Consider the following 14,414-nt stretch of genomic DNA (forward strand, 5'->3'; position numbering starts at 1 on the left):
TCGATTCAACACGCGTCGTTACGGCAACCAACTACTCCGTCCCGTCGCGTTAAGCTTTTTGTATCGGAGGTGTGCCTTTGCGTTAGCGTGGAGGGATGCGCGCGGGATGCAATTGCGGGTTTTGGAAAGCCTTCGATCAATTTGACTGGTTTTTCGACGGTGTTACTTAGCTGGATTCCTGTCTGTCTGGGTCAAATCTTGTAATTACAATTTCGTCCACTTCCCGTTGTCCAATCAATTTCATATTTTGCACGCGTACTCAGATCCGGTGATAATGCATGCCTGTATCAATTAATCAATTAATTCGCTACTTTAAAGCATATTCTTGGTTCTTTCAGTAAAGTCACGTAGAAGGGAAATAATAAAATAATAAAAATAAAACAATTAAATTATCACGACGTTTCGATTGCAATCGTGAGAATTTTATTATTTTATTTTTATCATTTTCATATTTCCCTTTTACGTGACTTTACCGAAAGAACCAAGAATATGCATCCCTGCAGTCACGAAAGCTTTAAATCGAAATTTACTTTTAAAAAAATTACACTTTGTATGGAACGCCTTATTATTCATATATATATATATATATATTTGTGTGTAGGTCAAAAACGCCGTGGTCCCTAAACTGTGGAATCGGCTCGTACAAGAAGCAGGTGCCGCGTGTCTCTCAGGCGCCATTGACGTACTCCTCGACCGTGAGTTAAACAAAGTTGTTAATTAAACCGTTGTTTTAAAAAACTTGTTTAAACGAGTTTATTAGTAAGTTAAGTCTCCAATAGCAACAAAACTTTGTATTACACAATTGGAACCTCATTTGCCAGTAAAAAATATGATAATTGGTTTTTTACCATTTTATCTGGCAAACAAAACTGACACCTTTTTAACGAGGAGTCATGTTTGCATAGACCACAATACCTGCAGTCATAATGCAAACAAAAAACATAACTCTGATAATGTATGCACTGTCCATTATCAGAGTTATGTTTTTTGTTTGCATTATGACTGCAGGTATTGTGGTCTATGCAAACATGACTCCTTGTAAAAAAGGTGTCAGTTTTGTTGCCAGATAGAAGGGTAAAAAAACTATTATCATCTTTGTATTACAGTTGAATGAACATTGTATCATCTTTATAAGAGTTATGATGACGAATGCCATGGACGGATGGCCAGAACTAATGCACCAACGCTTCGAAACTCAGTTGGAAAGCGTGAAAGAAAATAACACGTGGATTACACGAACACATTGTTATAGACTGTTAAGAAAAAGCTTGCTTGGACAAAAGGGGTGATAGCGTGTGGTCAGGACTAATGAAGGAGTGCCAGCCAAAGGAGGCAATACCCTAGAGAGAACGTGAACCACGGAGATGGAGCTAATATGAATCATGTCCATCCGGTGGACCACGAGGGACGGGACGAGCTGGCAATACCTTCACCCAGCAGCGGATTGATCACGGTTGATGACAATGACGATGACGACGTAGCCGTGTGGCACTTGCCTGTTCTCGCTGATCCAGCTGCTGCTCCAGGCGGAGGCCCCAGGCCTCGGCCCTGCTGAGCTTGGCGCGGGCGGTCTCCAGCTTGCGCAGCGCCGTCGCCTCGCTCAGCTGCAGCGCCATGATGTGCTGGTGCAGCGTGCCCAGCAGCGTCTTCTCATCCGAGCGACACTGCCCGCGATTAAAACAAACATTTTCCCACCCGTATGGCCTTTAACAGACTGTTGGGGGGGAGGGGCGAGTGCTGTTAGTGAGATGCACCTACGAAAGGGTGGGTGGGCCAACACCATGCCCGGCAGTCGTTTCTCTCCCCAGTGGTGATGTTTCACACACGGCACCAGGTACTCATTTGAGGCCGAGTCGAACAATCATTCGTGATAGCCACGTCACTTCTGACAAAGAGCTCTCTAGCTCAGTGGAGCCCTTACCTGGTCAAATAAAAAAGTAAAAATAGTACAGTGGAACCTCGGTACACGACCGCTTTGGAATAAGTCGGATTTGGTATACGTCGTGTTTTTTCGAGAGAAAAAAATGTCTTGGGATACACGGGACCAGTTCAATTATTCACCACCGTTAAAAGTCGTGAATGGGTATCAACCTCGGGTCACATTGCGTTAGCGACTGCACTGCCGCTCGAACAACAACCGCCGATCGCCACTCGGCGGTGGCGACGTCACCACGGCACCTGTGCCAGGCGAGACGCACTTTGAGGGCACGTGCAGTGTCGAAGGCTCGCTGGCAGGAGATCGCAGGACAGACCCAGGTGTCGCGGGTTGGCTGAGATGACTGGCAGATGCACCACTTGTGCCCCCTACTGTGCAAATTGTCGCTAGCCGCATACATACAGGCGGTCACTTGATGGGATCTCACACCGCGTTTTCCACGTGGGAACTTACCATGATGCGCCGGAACCAAACCGTGCTGCGCTGGCCTCACAAAACGACAACTGAACTTGGCTCGGGGTCAAGCAGGGTCAGGGGTCGGGGCTAATGATGCATTCATCGATTGCATGTGGTGTGAGTCAGTACGCTGTGAGGACACGGCTACCACAAAACTCTGCGCAACCAGTTGAACACGTAGGCTTTCGCGATCAATATTACTCTTAATAAACGTTTTTGGGTGAGATCGCGTTATTTATAAATGTGCCGTAACCCTCCAACACCCGACACGGCCAATCAGTAAAAAAGTGCCACGTTGACAAAAGACAAAATAGTTCACTACTTTAGCCCACCGGTGTGTTGAAGAGTGAATCCACAACACCATTCTGGCGAATTGCCCGACGATGCTGGATGTAATTACCAGCGAAACGTCGTACTACTCACAAATTGCAAATGTTGTGGTTTCACTCGACTGGTAAATAAAAAAAAGTTAAAATAGTAATTTAAAAAAACGTGTACTTTCAAGTAAATTCTGGACATCTCGCTGCCTGTAACCGGCACACGGTGACCCCTCCTAACCTGCAGGTCGGAGAGCTGGCGCCGCAGAGACTCAACCTCTTTCTCGTGCGAGTGCTGGCGGGAGGCCCATGACTCCGCTTGAGCCCTGGCCACCTCCGCCACAACGCGCTGCCTGCACGCACGCACGCACGGACACGTGCGTTGAATTTCTTTCGCACCGTACACAGCCAACTGTGCTAATCGGAGGTGCGGGGGGGGGAAGGACAACAAACTAAATGCAAAAAGCAGTTCTCTCCCTCCCTAATCCCTCTCTCCCTAATCTCCCCCATGAACACAACTGACGTGATAATTGTTTTTTTTACCCTTCTATCTGGCAACAAAACTGACACCTTTTTTACAAGGAGTCATGTTTGCATAGACCACAATACCTGCAGTCATAATGCAAACAAAACACATAACTCTGATAATGTATGCACTGTCCTTGAAGTTGATTGGTCCACACCCGAGACAGCTTTCCTTAGAGCCTAGTCTCACATGGGTTGGACCAGATGACGCCAAAAGGCGCACAACTGACGTGCTTGAGTCCGTGGACGGAATTCCTTTCCAGCTCAGACCCCGCCTGCTTGCCCATCGCCACGTATATAATAACCTCTTGTAGTAACAGCTCTCTCGCTGGTTCAGCAGATTCCACTGCTGGATGATATTTTTCCCGCCTAAGGACGACCGCTTGTGTTGCGATCGAAACGTCGTGACTTATTTTATACCTACGTGACTTTACCGAAAGAACCAAAGAGTATACGGTTCTAAAGAATTTCGATTTAAAGCTTTCGTGACTGCAGGGATTCATCTTCTTGGTTCTTTCGGTAAAGTCACGTATAAGGGAAATAATAAAATAATAAAATAAAACATAACAAAATAATTCTCACGACGTTTCGGCCACAACGCAAGCAGCCGTCCGACAGACCTGGTCTTCACCTGAGGACGGCTGCTTGCGCTGTGGCCGAAACGTCGTGAGAATTATTTTATTATGTTTTATTTTTATTATTTTATTACTTCCCTTCTACGTGACTTTACCGAAAGAACCAAGAAGGTTCTAAAGAAATGAGTTTTCAATCTAGATTTCAAAGTGCACAGCGCTATGCATAGCACAGTGCTGGGTTATGAGGTCAGTGGTGGGCGTCGGTGCAGGGCGTCCGTACTTGGACACCTCCATCCTGAGTGCGGCCTGCGACTCCTCGAGCTGCCGAATTTGCCGCCGGTCGGCCTCGCTCACGGCTCGGCTCACACCCCCCGCCAACTCGTCCCGGAGCTCGGCTTCCACGCGCTGCGCCTCCAGGTTCATCCTCGTCAGCTGAGGCGTGCAAGGCAACAACAATGATGAGTACGGCTGGCCACGTACTGCGCGAAAGAAGTTCAACATACAGAAGAAAAAAGAATTGCGTTTGCTGTCCTCCCCCGCACCTCCGATTCGTACGTTTATTTTTATATTGGGCGAAATTGCGAACAACAACCAATATCGGACATTGGTACATCTATCTAAAGTCACGTAGAATAAAAATAATAAAATAATAAAAATAAAACATAATAAAATTAAACAATTCTCACGACGTTTCGGCCACAACGCAAGCAGCCGTCCTCAGGTGAAGAACAGGTCTGTTGAGAAGACAGAGTCTGAATGACACACTCCAGGTTTGGAGTGACCATTTAAGCTGGGATGGAGGGGAGAAGGGCGCCTTGACAAAATAATTTGCATATCAAGAGGAATTTAGCATATTTATGGGCAATGCAGATATAAATCGAAATTGGTACATCTAATCGGCATGAGCATCGGATCACCGCAAGCTCAAAGACTGAGTCCCCTACAGGGTGTGTGGTGAAGTTAGGACATGTGTGTGCTCGGCACGTGAACGCCTGAAGACCAGAATCCGTTATTTCAACGACAATGTGTTCATCAGGGAGCTTCCATCCAGGGAGCTTGTTCTGTTCACGACGTACGGCGTGAAAGAATTTCAAAATACATAGAGACGAACTCCCAAGCAGGAACGCATTCTCCCTCACGCGAGACACACTATGTTGACCTGCACTTCTCAAGATAAACTTTGGGGTGCGTCTTATTATCCAGTTACGTGACCTTTGCTGCCACCGCGGCCACTTCCACCATTACCATGTTTTTTTTCTTCTTGGTTCTTTCCGTAAAGTCACGTAGAAGGGAAGTAATACACTAATAAAAAATAAAACGTAATAAAATAAAAATGAAAATAATTATTATGTTTTATTTTTATTATTTTATTACTTCCCTTCTACGTGACTTTACCGAAAGAACCAAGAAGATGAATCCCTGCAGTCACGAAAGCTTTAAATCGAAATTTAACATTACCATGTTCTCCGTATTATCATCATTCAGCGTTCTCTCCATAGACAGGACCGGTGCACAATTTTCTCCTCCGTGTCCCCTCTTGTCTTTCGCTGTTTCCCTTCATCTTGTCCTTTCGTCGTTCATTATACGCACGTATGTAGAGCTTCTCCCGCATCGTACGTAACCAACCGCGCCAATTGGACGTGCGGAGATGCTAGACGTTGTCGAGAATCGCCATTGTGTTTTGTTCTTTCTCCGCGCCTTGATAAAAAGGCACTTTTTCTCCCCCAGTATTCACTCCATACTTTGTAAACTTTACACTTTGCACCCAGATAAATGTGCTACATCTATTTCAAAGCAGTCCCAAAGTTTGAGGTGAGTCTTACTTTCCCGAGCATCTCATTATCTGGACAATACAGTAACAGTAACACAACTTAGTGTCGCGAGGATATTTTTTGGAGTTTCAAGATTTTGTTGTGTTTCTGTGTACGGTGGTCGCCTATCCAAGCACTGCCCACAGGCTCAAAACCTGCTTGGCTTCCCAGATCGGGTGTTAATTCCGGGAACGACCAAAACCATCGCTGACGGAACGAGCTTGGATCGTAATGGCCGTGTCGGAGACGTTAGGCTGCTGTCACCGCCACCACCGCCACTGAGATTCTGGGTCCAAAGCTGAAAAGCGCACCATCACTGTCCCACTAATTTAACATTTCACCTGCACTCCACGACCACCACCACCAAAAACAAAGATCCCCCATATAACCTGAACAGACTGTAGGGGCAAGTGCTGTTAGCCAGCAGCACCTATGAAGGCCGGCACGGCGCACAAGGGGGTAGGTGGCCAGCACCGCGCCCGGTCGCCTTCATCTCCCTCGTGGCGATGTCTACACACCGCACCAGGTGCTCAACTGAGTTGACCTAGGGGAGACTCAGAACCAGAGGTCGCAATCGGGTACCCGATACCCGTACCCTACCCGATACCCAGCCGGGTACGGGTACCCGTTTGCGACCCTGGTGCGGCCGGGTACGGGTACGGGTAGGCCGTGAGTCACTGGTGAGTCACCGTTTGTCACTCATTTCGGGTAGGGTACGGGTACGGGTAGGGAATCAAAACCCGTTTGCGACCTCTGCTCAGAACTGGTTGAGTTACTCGGAACGGGAATCGAACTCGGATCGCTGGGTTTGTATCGCAGCGCGCCAACTGCTACACTACCGCCGCCACCACTGCCGCCTGTCACCACCACCGCCGCCGTCCGTCACAAACCTGCGCAAACTTCTCCTCGAGCTGCTGGTTACGCTCGTGCGCGCGAGCCAGCGCCTCCTCGGCGTGCCGCTGCATGTGCAGCGCGTGCTCCGCTCGCTGGCGCTCGTTCAGCTCCCGCATCTCCAGCACCGTCAGCCGCCGCGACACCGACTCATCAGCATCGCCGGCGCCAGTGCCGACGGCCGAGGTGGTGAAGCCTTCACAACGCAGCAATGCGTGGAGAGAAGGGATGTGGGGATGACGTGTGGGTCCCTGTAACCGCTGCTGGAGGCTTGGATGGCTCGTAATGGCCGTGTCGGAGCGTAAAAGGTCACAGTGCTAAGGTCACTGCATTTAAGCGATGATGTTTGTCTCAGGGTGCTGCGATGGCCAGATGTTAACTACCTCGCCTGGTATACAGGAGGTCGTGGGTTCGATCCCAACCCTGACGCCTGCTGCTGTATATTTGGAGTTTGCATGTTCTCCCCGTGGTCGTGTGGATTTTTCTCCAGGTCCTCCGATTTTTCTCTCCATATTTAGAAACATGGATTGAGAGAATTTAGCTGCTGTAAATGTACATTTGATAATAAACCACTTTGTTGACCTATCATTTGTGTCCAGGTCGCTTCTGAAAAAGAGCTATTCAGCTCAGTGGGCCTTACCTGGTAAAATAAAAATTGTTTAAATAGTTTAAATTGTAGTAGTGTTCATAATGGCAGTGTCGGAGCCACAAAGTTGACGGCTTTAAGATCCTGAGGTGAGATTCTGAGGGTGGATGTCTCGGTCTCAGGATGGTCATAATGACTGTGTCAAAGACACAGAACCACTTCCAGCCCTGTAAAAGGTTTACAATGGCCAAGGCAGACACACTAAGATCTTGGGACTCTAACACTGGGATCGGGTGTCTCTCTCTGGATTTGGGAAGGCCACGTCAGAGGTAGAGATGATGGCCAGCGGTCAAGACTAATGACAGGAGTGGTGGCCAAAGCAGGGAAAGAGGACCCGTGAAACCGTCCACCGCCGAAATGAAGCGATGAAATCAGTTCGAGGAGTTGATCTATCCAGTAATCCCTCATGGGATCGTGAGGGATGCTGATGATGCTGTTGAAGAAAATTATTGAGTTCAATGGGCGATGGTGGTGATGGTGGCGATGGTGGCAATGGTGGTTGATGGTGGTGATGGTGGCGATGGTGGCGATGGTGGCGATGGTGGCGATGGTGGTTGATGTTGGCGATGGTGGTTGATGGTGGTGATGGTGGCGATGGTGGTTGATGGTGGTGATGGTGGCGATGGTGGCGATGATGAAGATGGTGGCGATGACGGCGATGGCAGCGATGGTGGCGATGGTGGCCATGGTGGCAATGATGGCGATGGTGGTGATGGTGGCGATGGTGGTGATGGTGGCGATGGTGGCCATGGTGGCGATGATGGCAACGATGGCGATGGTGGCGATGGTGGTGATGGTGGTTGATGGTGGTGATGGTGGCGATGGTGGCAATGTTGGCGATGGTGGTTGATGGTGGTGATGGTGGTGATGGTGGCGATGGTGGTGATGGTGGCCATGGTGGCGATGATGGCAACGATGGCGATGGTGGCGATGGTGGTTGAACGTGGCTGATGGTGGTGATGGTGGCGATGGTGGCTGATGGTGGTGATGGTGGCGATGGCGGCGATGGCAATGATGGTGGCGATGGTGGCGATGGTGGTTGATGGTGGTTATGGTGGCGATGGTGGTTGATGGTGGTGATGGTGGCGATGATGGCAACGATGGCGATGGTGACGACGACTCCATGTTATGGCACGTGCCCACCTTGTTTTGCAATTCTCTCATTCGCCTGCTCCAGGGTGTGAAGTTTCTCTTTGCAGATCTCCAGTTCCTTGCTCACCATTGTAACCTCTGCCCGAAGCGCGGTGTTCTCCTCCTGCACGGACAGAGGAGACAGAGAGAGAGAGAGAGAGCTGGGGGTCTTGCTCTCCACGTTCCCACAACCACTGGCACCCGTGCAAGCTTGCTACTCCACCCGGCCTGGAACTCGTGTTGTTTATACGATTGTCGGTTTGCCATACATATCGAAATGTCTAACAACGTGAATAAAAAGTCCGTCCCTGTGCGTCTCTCGAACGTGCCGTGCGGGTTTGATCGTTGTATTATTAACTATTAAACTAAACAGTTGTTTACTTAACCAGGCAAGGCTATACAGCTCTATTTCAGAAGCGACATGGCCAGAAATTATAACTCAACGAAGTGGAAATTCGTTAATCTCTCATTTAAATTTCGATTTAAAGCTTTCGTGACTGCAGGGATTCATATTCTTGGTTCTTTCGGTAAAGTCACGTAGAAGGGAAAAAGATGGAAGGACAGGCAGACAGACGACAACTGCATGTTTGTTTCTAAATGTGGAGGGAAAAACTGGAGGAGAGAGACATGCAAACTCCAAATATAGAGACGTCAGGGTCCGGATCGAACTCACGACCTACTGCATACCAGGTGAGGTAATTAACATCTCACCACCGTGGCAGAGCTATTGGCAGGCTATAGCCAAGCCTGCATGTACACATCTGCCGTGTTTATGCTGAGGCTATACGTTTCTCTTACGGTTACACGAGGGCCGACCGGTTCTTTTGGGTCACCCTTTGATCAATTTGGCCAGGTTTTCAATATGTTAATTCTCTGATTGCAGCACAACGTTGTACTAGAGTTTTGTTGGTATTGGATTATCTTTACGAGAGTTAGAGTGGCAACCCGTTACAGACAGAACGATGGAAGGACAGGCAGACAGACAGATAGAAGGATAGACAAATGGACAGATGGCCAGACGAACAGACAGACAGACAGACAACAGAGGGACAGACATATGGACAGATAGCCAGATGGATGGACAGATAACGAACAGATAGACAGGCAGACAGACAGAGAGGTAGACAGATGGAGGGCAGACAAGACAGACAGACTGATGGACCGACTGACACACAGACAACAGAGGGACAGACAAATGGACAGATGGATAGACGGACAGACAGGCAGATAGAGAGTTAGACGGACTGACAGATGAATGGACAGGCAGATGGAAAAACGGACGGGCAGACAAGGCAGATACAGTAAAACCTTGGGTTGCGAGCATAATTCGTTCCGGAAACGTGTTTGTAATCCAAAGCACTCGTATATCAAAGCACTCGTATATCAGTTGTGATCACGTGATGCCCGGCAGACAAAGCGTGTACACGTACTACTCGTATTGCAAGACCTCGCTCGTTAATCAAATTAATATTTATTAAAAAATTTGCTCGTCTTGCAAAACACTCGCAGACCAAGTTACTCGCATTCCAAGGTTTAACTGTAGATGAACAGACTGACAGGTCAGAGCTATTACATAAGCACATTCGACCGTAGTTTAAAAGCGCTGTTGAAACGTGTGTGTGCATGTATGTGTGTGCGGCGGGGAGCGATAGTGTAGCGGTTAGCGCGCTGTGCTATGAACCCGGCGACACGAGTTCGATTCCCGCTTACGGCCAACACCAGTGACGATTATCTGAACCGGTCCTGGGCCTCCCCAAGGTCGACTCAGCCTCAAATGAGTACCTGGTGCGGTGTGTAAACATTGCCACTAGGGAGACAAAGGTGGTCGGGCGTGGTGCTGGCCACCCACCCACCCCCTCGTGTACCGTTCCGGCCTTCATAGGTGCTCACAAACAGCACTTTCCCCTACAGTCTGTTAAGGCTATACGGGGGATCTTTATCTTTGTGTGCGGCGGGGACCTTGACGTGCTCCACGCTGGAGGCTCTCTGCGCCAGCACATTGTCCCTCTGCAGGAGGTCCCGGTACTTGGCCGTGAGCTCGTTGTAGCGCCCGTTCGCCACCTCCAACTCGGATGCCGGGACGCTGTCTGCCAGCGCCTTCTGCAGTGCCGCGATCTTGTAGCTCGCCATGTCCTTCGCACAAGCACGGACCGCACGCGAGTGTCAAGGTAGGCCCATTGCAGCTTTAGCGGCAATTGCGATCTGCAACACGGTAATCTGGAATACTTTTAACTGTTCGTGAAGACAGCTTCTCTGCCCAGCGGCATAGTGTGGTTTGCCATGGGCCCTGGTGATGGTGGTGATGATGGTGATGATGGCGATGGTGGCGATGGTGGCGATGGTGGCGATGGTGGCGATGGTGGCGATGGTGGCGATGATGGTGACGATGGCGACGATAGTGACCATTCGACTGTGGCGATGGTGGGGACGGTGGCGATGATGGTGATGATGGTGATGATGGTGATGATGGCGATGATGGTGATGGTGGCAATGATGGTGATGATGGCGATGGTGGTGACGGTGGCAATGATGGGGATTATGGTGATGATAGCAATGGTGGTGACAATTGCGACGTTGGCTAAACAGGACGTTCTCCCCCCGCCCCCCGCCCCACCAAACACCTTGTAGCGCTGCAGGTAGCCGATTCTCTGAGCCACCGCGGCCTCCATGTCCGTCACGTCGGCGTGGAGCCTGGCATTCTCCCGCCGCCCGTGACTCTCGGCCTCCGCCAGCGCCGCGTGGCGCCTGCTCAGCGCCAGCTCGTTCACGCGCAGCACAGTCATGCGCCGGCTCATCTCCGAAAGCTTCCGGGTCAATTCGCCAGCGTCCAGCTTCGACGCCTCCAGCAGGTTCTGGATCCAAGAAGACGCGGCACCAGTGAAGAGCGCAGCGGCGCTGAGATGTTAACTCCCACGGAGTTTGCATCTCTCATCATCATCACGGTGGCTAGGAGATGTTAACTACCTCGCCTGGAATACGGGAGGTCGTGGGATCGATCCCGACCCTGACGCCTGCTGTATATTGGGAGATTGCGTGTCTCTCTCTCCCGTGGCCGCATGAATTTTGTCCTCTGGTTTATCCCTCCACATTTAGAAGTCCACGCGATAAGCCACTTCGTTGAACGATCATTTGTGATGGCTAGGTTGCTTGTGAAAAAGAGCTTTTCAGGGTGTTTTAAAAAGACGGACACAATTTCAAAGCAGTATATTTCACGATGGCAACATGTTACAATTACACAAAAAGTTACAAACGGTTTAATGAGTTATCAAGTTTTACTAACCATTTTATAAATGCTCTATTTGCCCTCCACCTGCTGTATGGACAACATCGAGATGATAGTTGAATTCGTCCCAAACGCCTCTCAAAGTGTCTTCTTCCACTGAAGTCACCGCTGCGGTGATTCTGTTTTTGAGGTCATCCAGATTAGTTGCTAATGGTGGCACAAAAACAACACGGTCTTTGACGTATCCCCACAAGAAAAAGTCGCAGGGTGTGATGATGTCTGGGGATCTTGGGGGCCAAGAGTGTAGCGCCAAGTCTTGGGGTCCTGTGCGACCTCTCCAACGTTGAGGCGGTGTGCCTTGCGAATGACTGAGGCTAGGGGCTGTTTGTGCGCTGGGAGAGGCATCTAGCGGTAACCATTTTAAACTCTATGCCCCGCCCCTTCAAGTGGTAACAGTTTCATTCATTGGCGGTTCGTGGTTGCAGAGATATAGCGATTTCAAATCGGGTCCATTACTTTCAAACACCCTGTACTAGCTCAGTGGGCCTTGCCTGGTAAAATAAAACATAGCTTTTTTATCTTCTTGGTTCTTTCGGTAAAGTCACGTAGAAGGGACGGCTGCTTGTGTTGTGGCCGAAACGTCGTGAGAATTATTTTATTATGTTTTATTTTTATTATTTTATTACTTCCCTTCTACGTGACTTTACCGAAAGAACCAAGAAGATGAATCCCTGCAGTCACGAAAGCTTTAAATCGAAAAATAGCTTTTTTAGTTTCAATCGTTTGTTCTCAATACCCTTATCCCGGTAAGGGTCGTGGCGGCAGCATGTTGAGCAGGGTGGTCCAGACCTCCCTTTCCCTGGCGACAAGACTCTAGCTCTTCCTGGGGATTTCCCAGGCATTCGCAGGCCAGCAGAGCGACATAGTCCCGCCTGCGTGTCTTGGACCGACCCCGGGGTCTTCGCCCAGTGGGACGTGCGGCCCGGTAAGAGTTCCAGGGGGAGTCTAGCGGGGGGGCATCCTTAGCATGTGCCCGGACCACCTCAACTGGCTGCTCTCGATCCGGAGGAGCAGCGGTTCGAATGCTCTCCCGGATTACCGAGCCCCTCACCCGATCACAGAGTGAGCCCGGCAACCCTGCGGAGAAACCAAATTTTGGCCCCTTGATTTAGAAGAATTATAAATATTTTCTTTAATCTTGCACATGCTGGGCTTCTGCAACACTTCCCAACACGCTCATTGGTCCTCAAGAGATATTTAATGGGCGATAATGACTCTACGTTTCGAGACGAACAGCCAGATGATATTAAAACGTTTAACTTAACCTTGAAACTATTTTTTTTACATCACCATATAAGGTCCCACTGAGCACTATGTAGCTCTTTTTCAGAAACGACCCGGCCACAAATGATAGCTCAACGAGGTGGGTTATCGCGTGGAAATGTATAGCAGCCAAATGCTCTAAACGTGCTTTGTCGATTCTAAATGTGGAGGGGAAAAACTGGAGAACCCGGAGAAGAATCCACGTGATCATGGAGAGAGAAACACGCAAACTAAAAATATACAGGCGTCGGGCTCGGGCTCGAACCCTCGACCTCCTGCATACAGGGCGAGGGAGTAAAGATCTCGCAACCGTGGCTCCGCACGTGATGTTATACGGGAGGGATATGTCCGTGTCTCCCCGCTCGGATGAATGTGGGGCGATGCTCATCTCCGTTAGCGGTGCTGAACTGGGAGTGGACATTCCATATTCGCATGGCAAGCGTTAAGTTTGCTGAATAGTCAGAGATGTCAGAAGGACGTGACGAAAAAAACGTCGCAGATAATGTGCATCAAGGACAGTCGGTGAATGGACACCGCACTTTTAACGATAATTTCCCGCAGCAACCGCGACAGCCACTCCTTACGTTGTACTCCTGGACGTGGATGGAGTTCTCTTGGTTCTTCTCCTCCAGGGACAACTTCTCCCTGTCCAGTCGCTCCCTCTCCTTCTGCCACTCCTCCCGCTCGCTGCGAAAAAATCGGGAACGGGACACACGTGAGGCCAGGTGGCTCAGCTGTCGAGAGAGCAGAAGGCAAACGAAAAGTTTGAGATATAAATGTGTCGTAACCCTCCACCACCCGACACGGCCAATCAATAAAAAAGTGTCACGTTGACAAAAGACAAATTAGTTCACTGCTTTAGCCCACCGGTGTGTTGAAGCGCGAAACCACAACATTTACAATCTGAGTACGACGTTTCGCTGGTAATTGCATCCAGCATCATCTGGCGAATTGCCCGTACTCATATTGTAAATGTTGTGGTTTCGCGCTTCAACACACCGGTGGGCTAAAGCAGTGAACTAATTTGTCTTTTGTCAACGTGACACTTTTTTACTGATTTGCCGTGTCGGGTGGTGGAGGGTTACGACACATTTATAAATAACGCAATCTAAACCCAAAAACGTTGATTATGAATAATATTGGTCGCGAAAGCCTACGTGTTAAACTGAAAAGTTTGAGAGTTGGAAGGATGCGGTTTGCTGCTATAAATTGTCACACGCGATAAGCCACTTTGTTGAGCCAACCCTTGCTGGTGTCTCCAAAGCACTGGGCCGCAGGCCATGTGCACCAGCATGGCCGCCACGCGATGCTTGCTGTGTGTGAACGGACGTGAACCGTGAACCCTCCTCGCCTGTGGAAATCTTGGTAGAGAAGGCTCTGCTGGTGACAGGCGACGGCAAACTTGCGTTTCAGCTGCTCCAGAGATTCGCTCACTCGCTCCAGTTCCGCGTCCTTGCCGCTGTTATCCTGCAATGGCGCACGACGCAATAACACACGAGGCAGTGACGCACGACGCAATAATACACGATGTACAAGATAGGTAGACACAGGGAAATGATGCACAATGATACACAGTGCAC

General features: G+C 49.5%; 1 protein-coding gene across 2 annotated transcripts in view; it reads right to left on the reverse strand.

Annotated features, from left to right (window-relative positions):
* Nucleotides 1-14,414, reverse strand: part of LOC133360369 (centrosomal protein of 290 kDa-like) — a 101,301-nt gene that overhangs the window by 43,891 nt on the left and 42,996 nt on the right. For both annotated transcript variants that reach the window (XM_061579054.1, XM_061579055.1), the window contains exons 22-30: nt 14,186-14,301; nt 13,419-13,521; nt 10,910-11,140; nt 10,248-10,421; nt 8,301-8,412; nt 6,511-6,707; nt 4,090-4,241; nt 2,951-3,062; nt 1,497-1,664 (exon numbers count right to left, since the gene is read on the reverse strand). In XM_061579054.1, the coding sequence (XP_061435038.1) occupies nt 1,497-1,664; nt 2,951-3,062; nt 4,090-4,241; nt 6,511-6,707; nt 8,301-8,412; nt 10,248-10,421; nt 10,910-11,140; nt 13,419-13,521; nt 14,186-14,301 (1,365 nt within the window). The remainder of the gene's footprint in view (nt 1-1,496; nt 1,665-2,950; nt 3,063-4,089; nt 4,242-6,510; nt 6,708-8,300; nt 8,413-10,247; nt 10,422-10,909; nt 11,141-13,418; nt 13,522-14,185; nt 14,302-14,414) is intronic.

The sequence above is a fragment of the Lethenteron reissneri genome, chromosome 68 (genome assembly GCF_015708825.2).
Source record: "Lethenteron reissneri isolate LAM-NWPU_2019-01 chromosome 68, ASM1570882v1, whole genome shotgun sequence".
NCBI classification, from domain to species: domain Eukaryota; kingdom Metazoa; phylum Chordata; class Hyperoartia; order Petromyzontiformes; family Petromyzontidae; genus Lethenteron; species Lethenteron reissneri.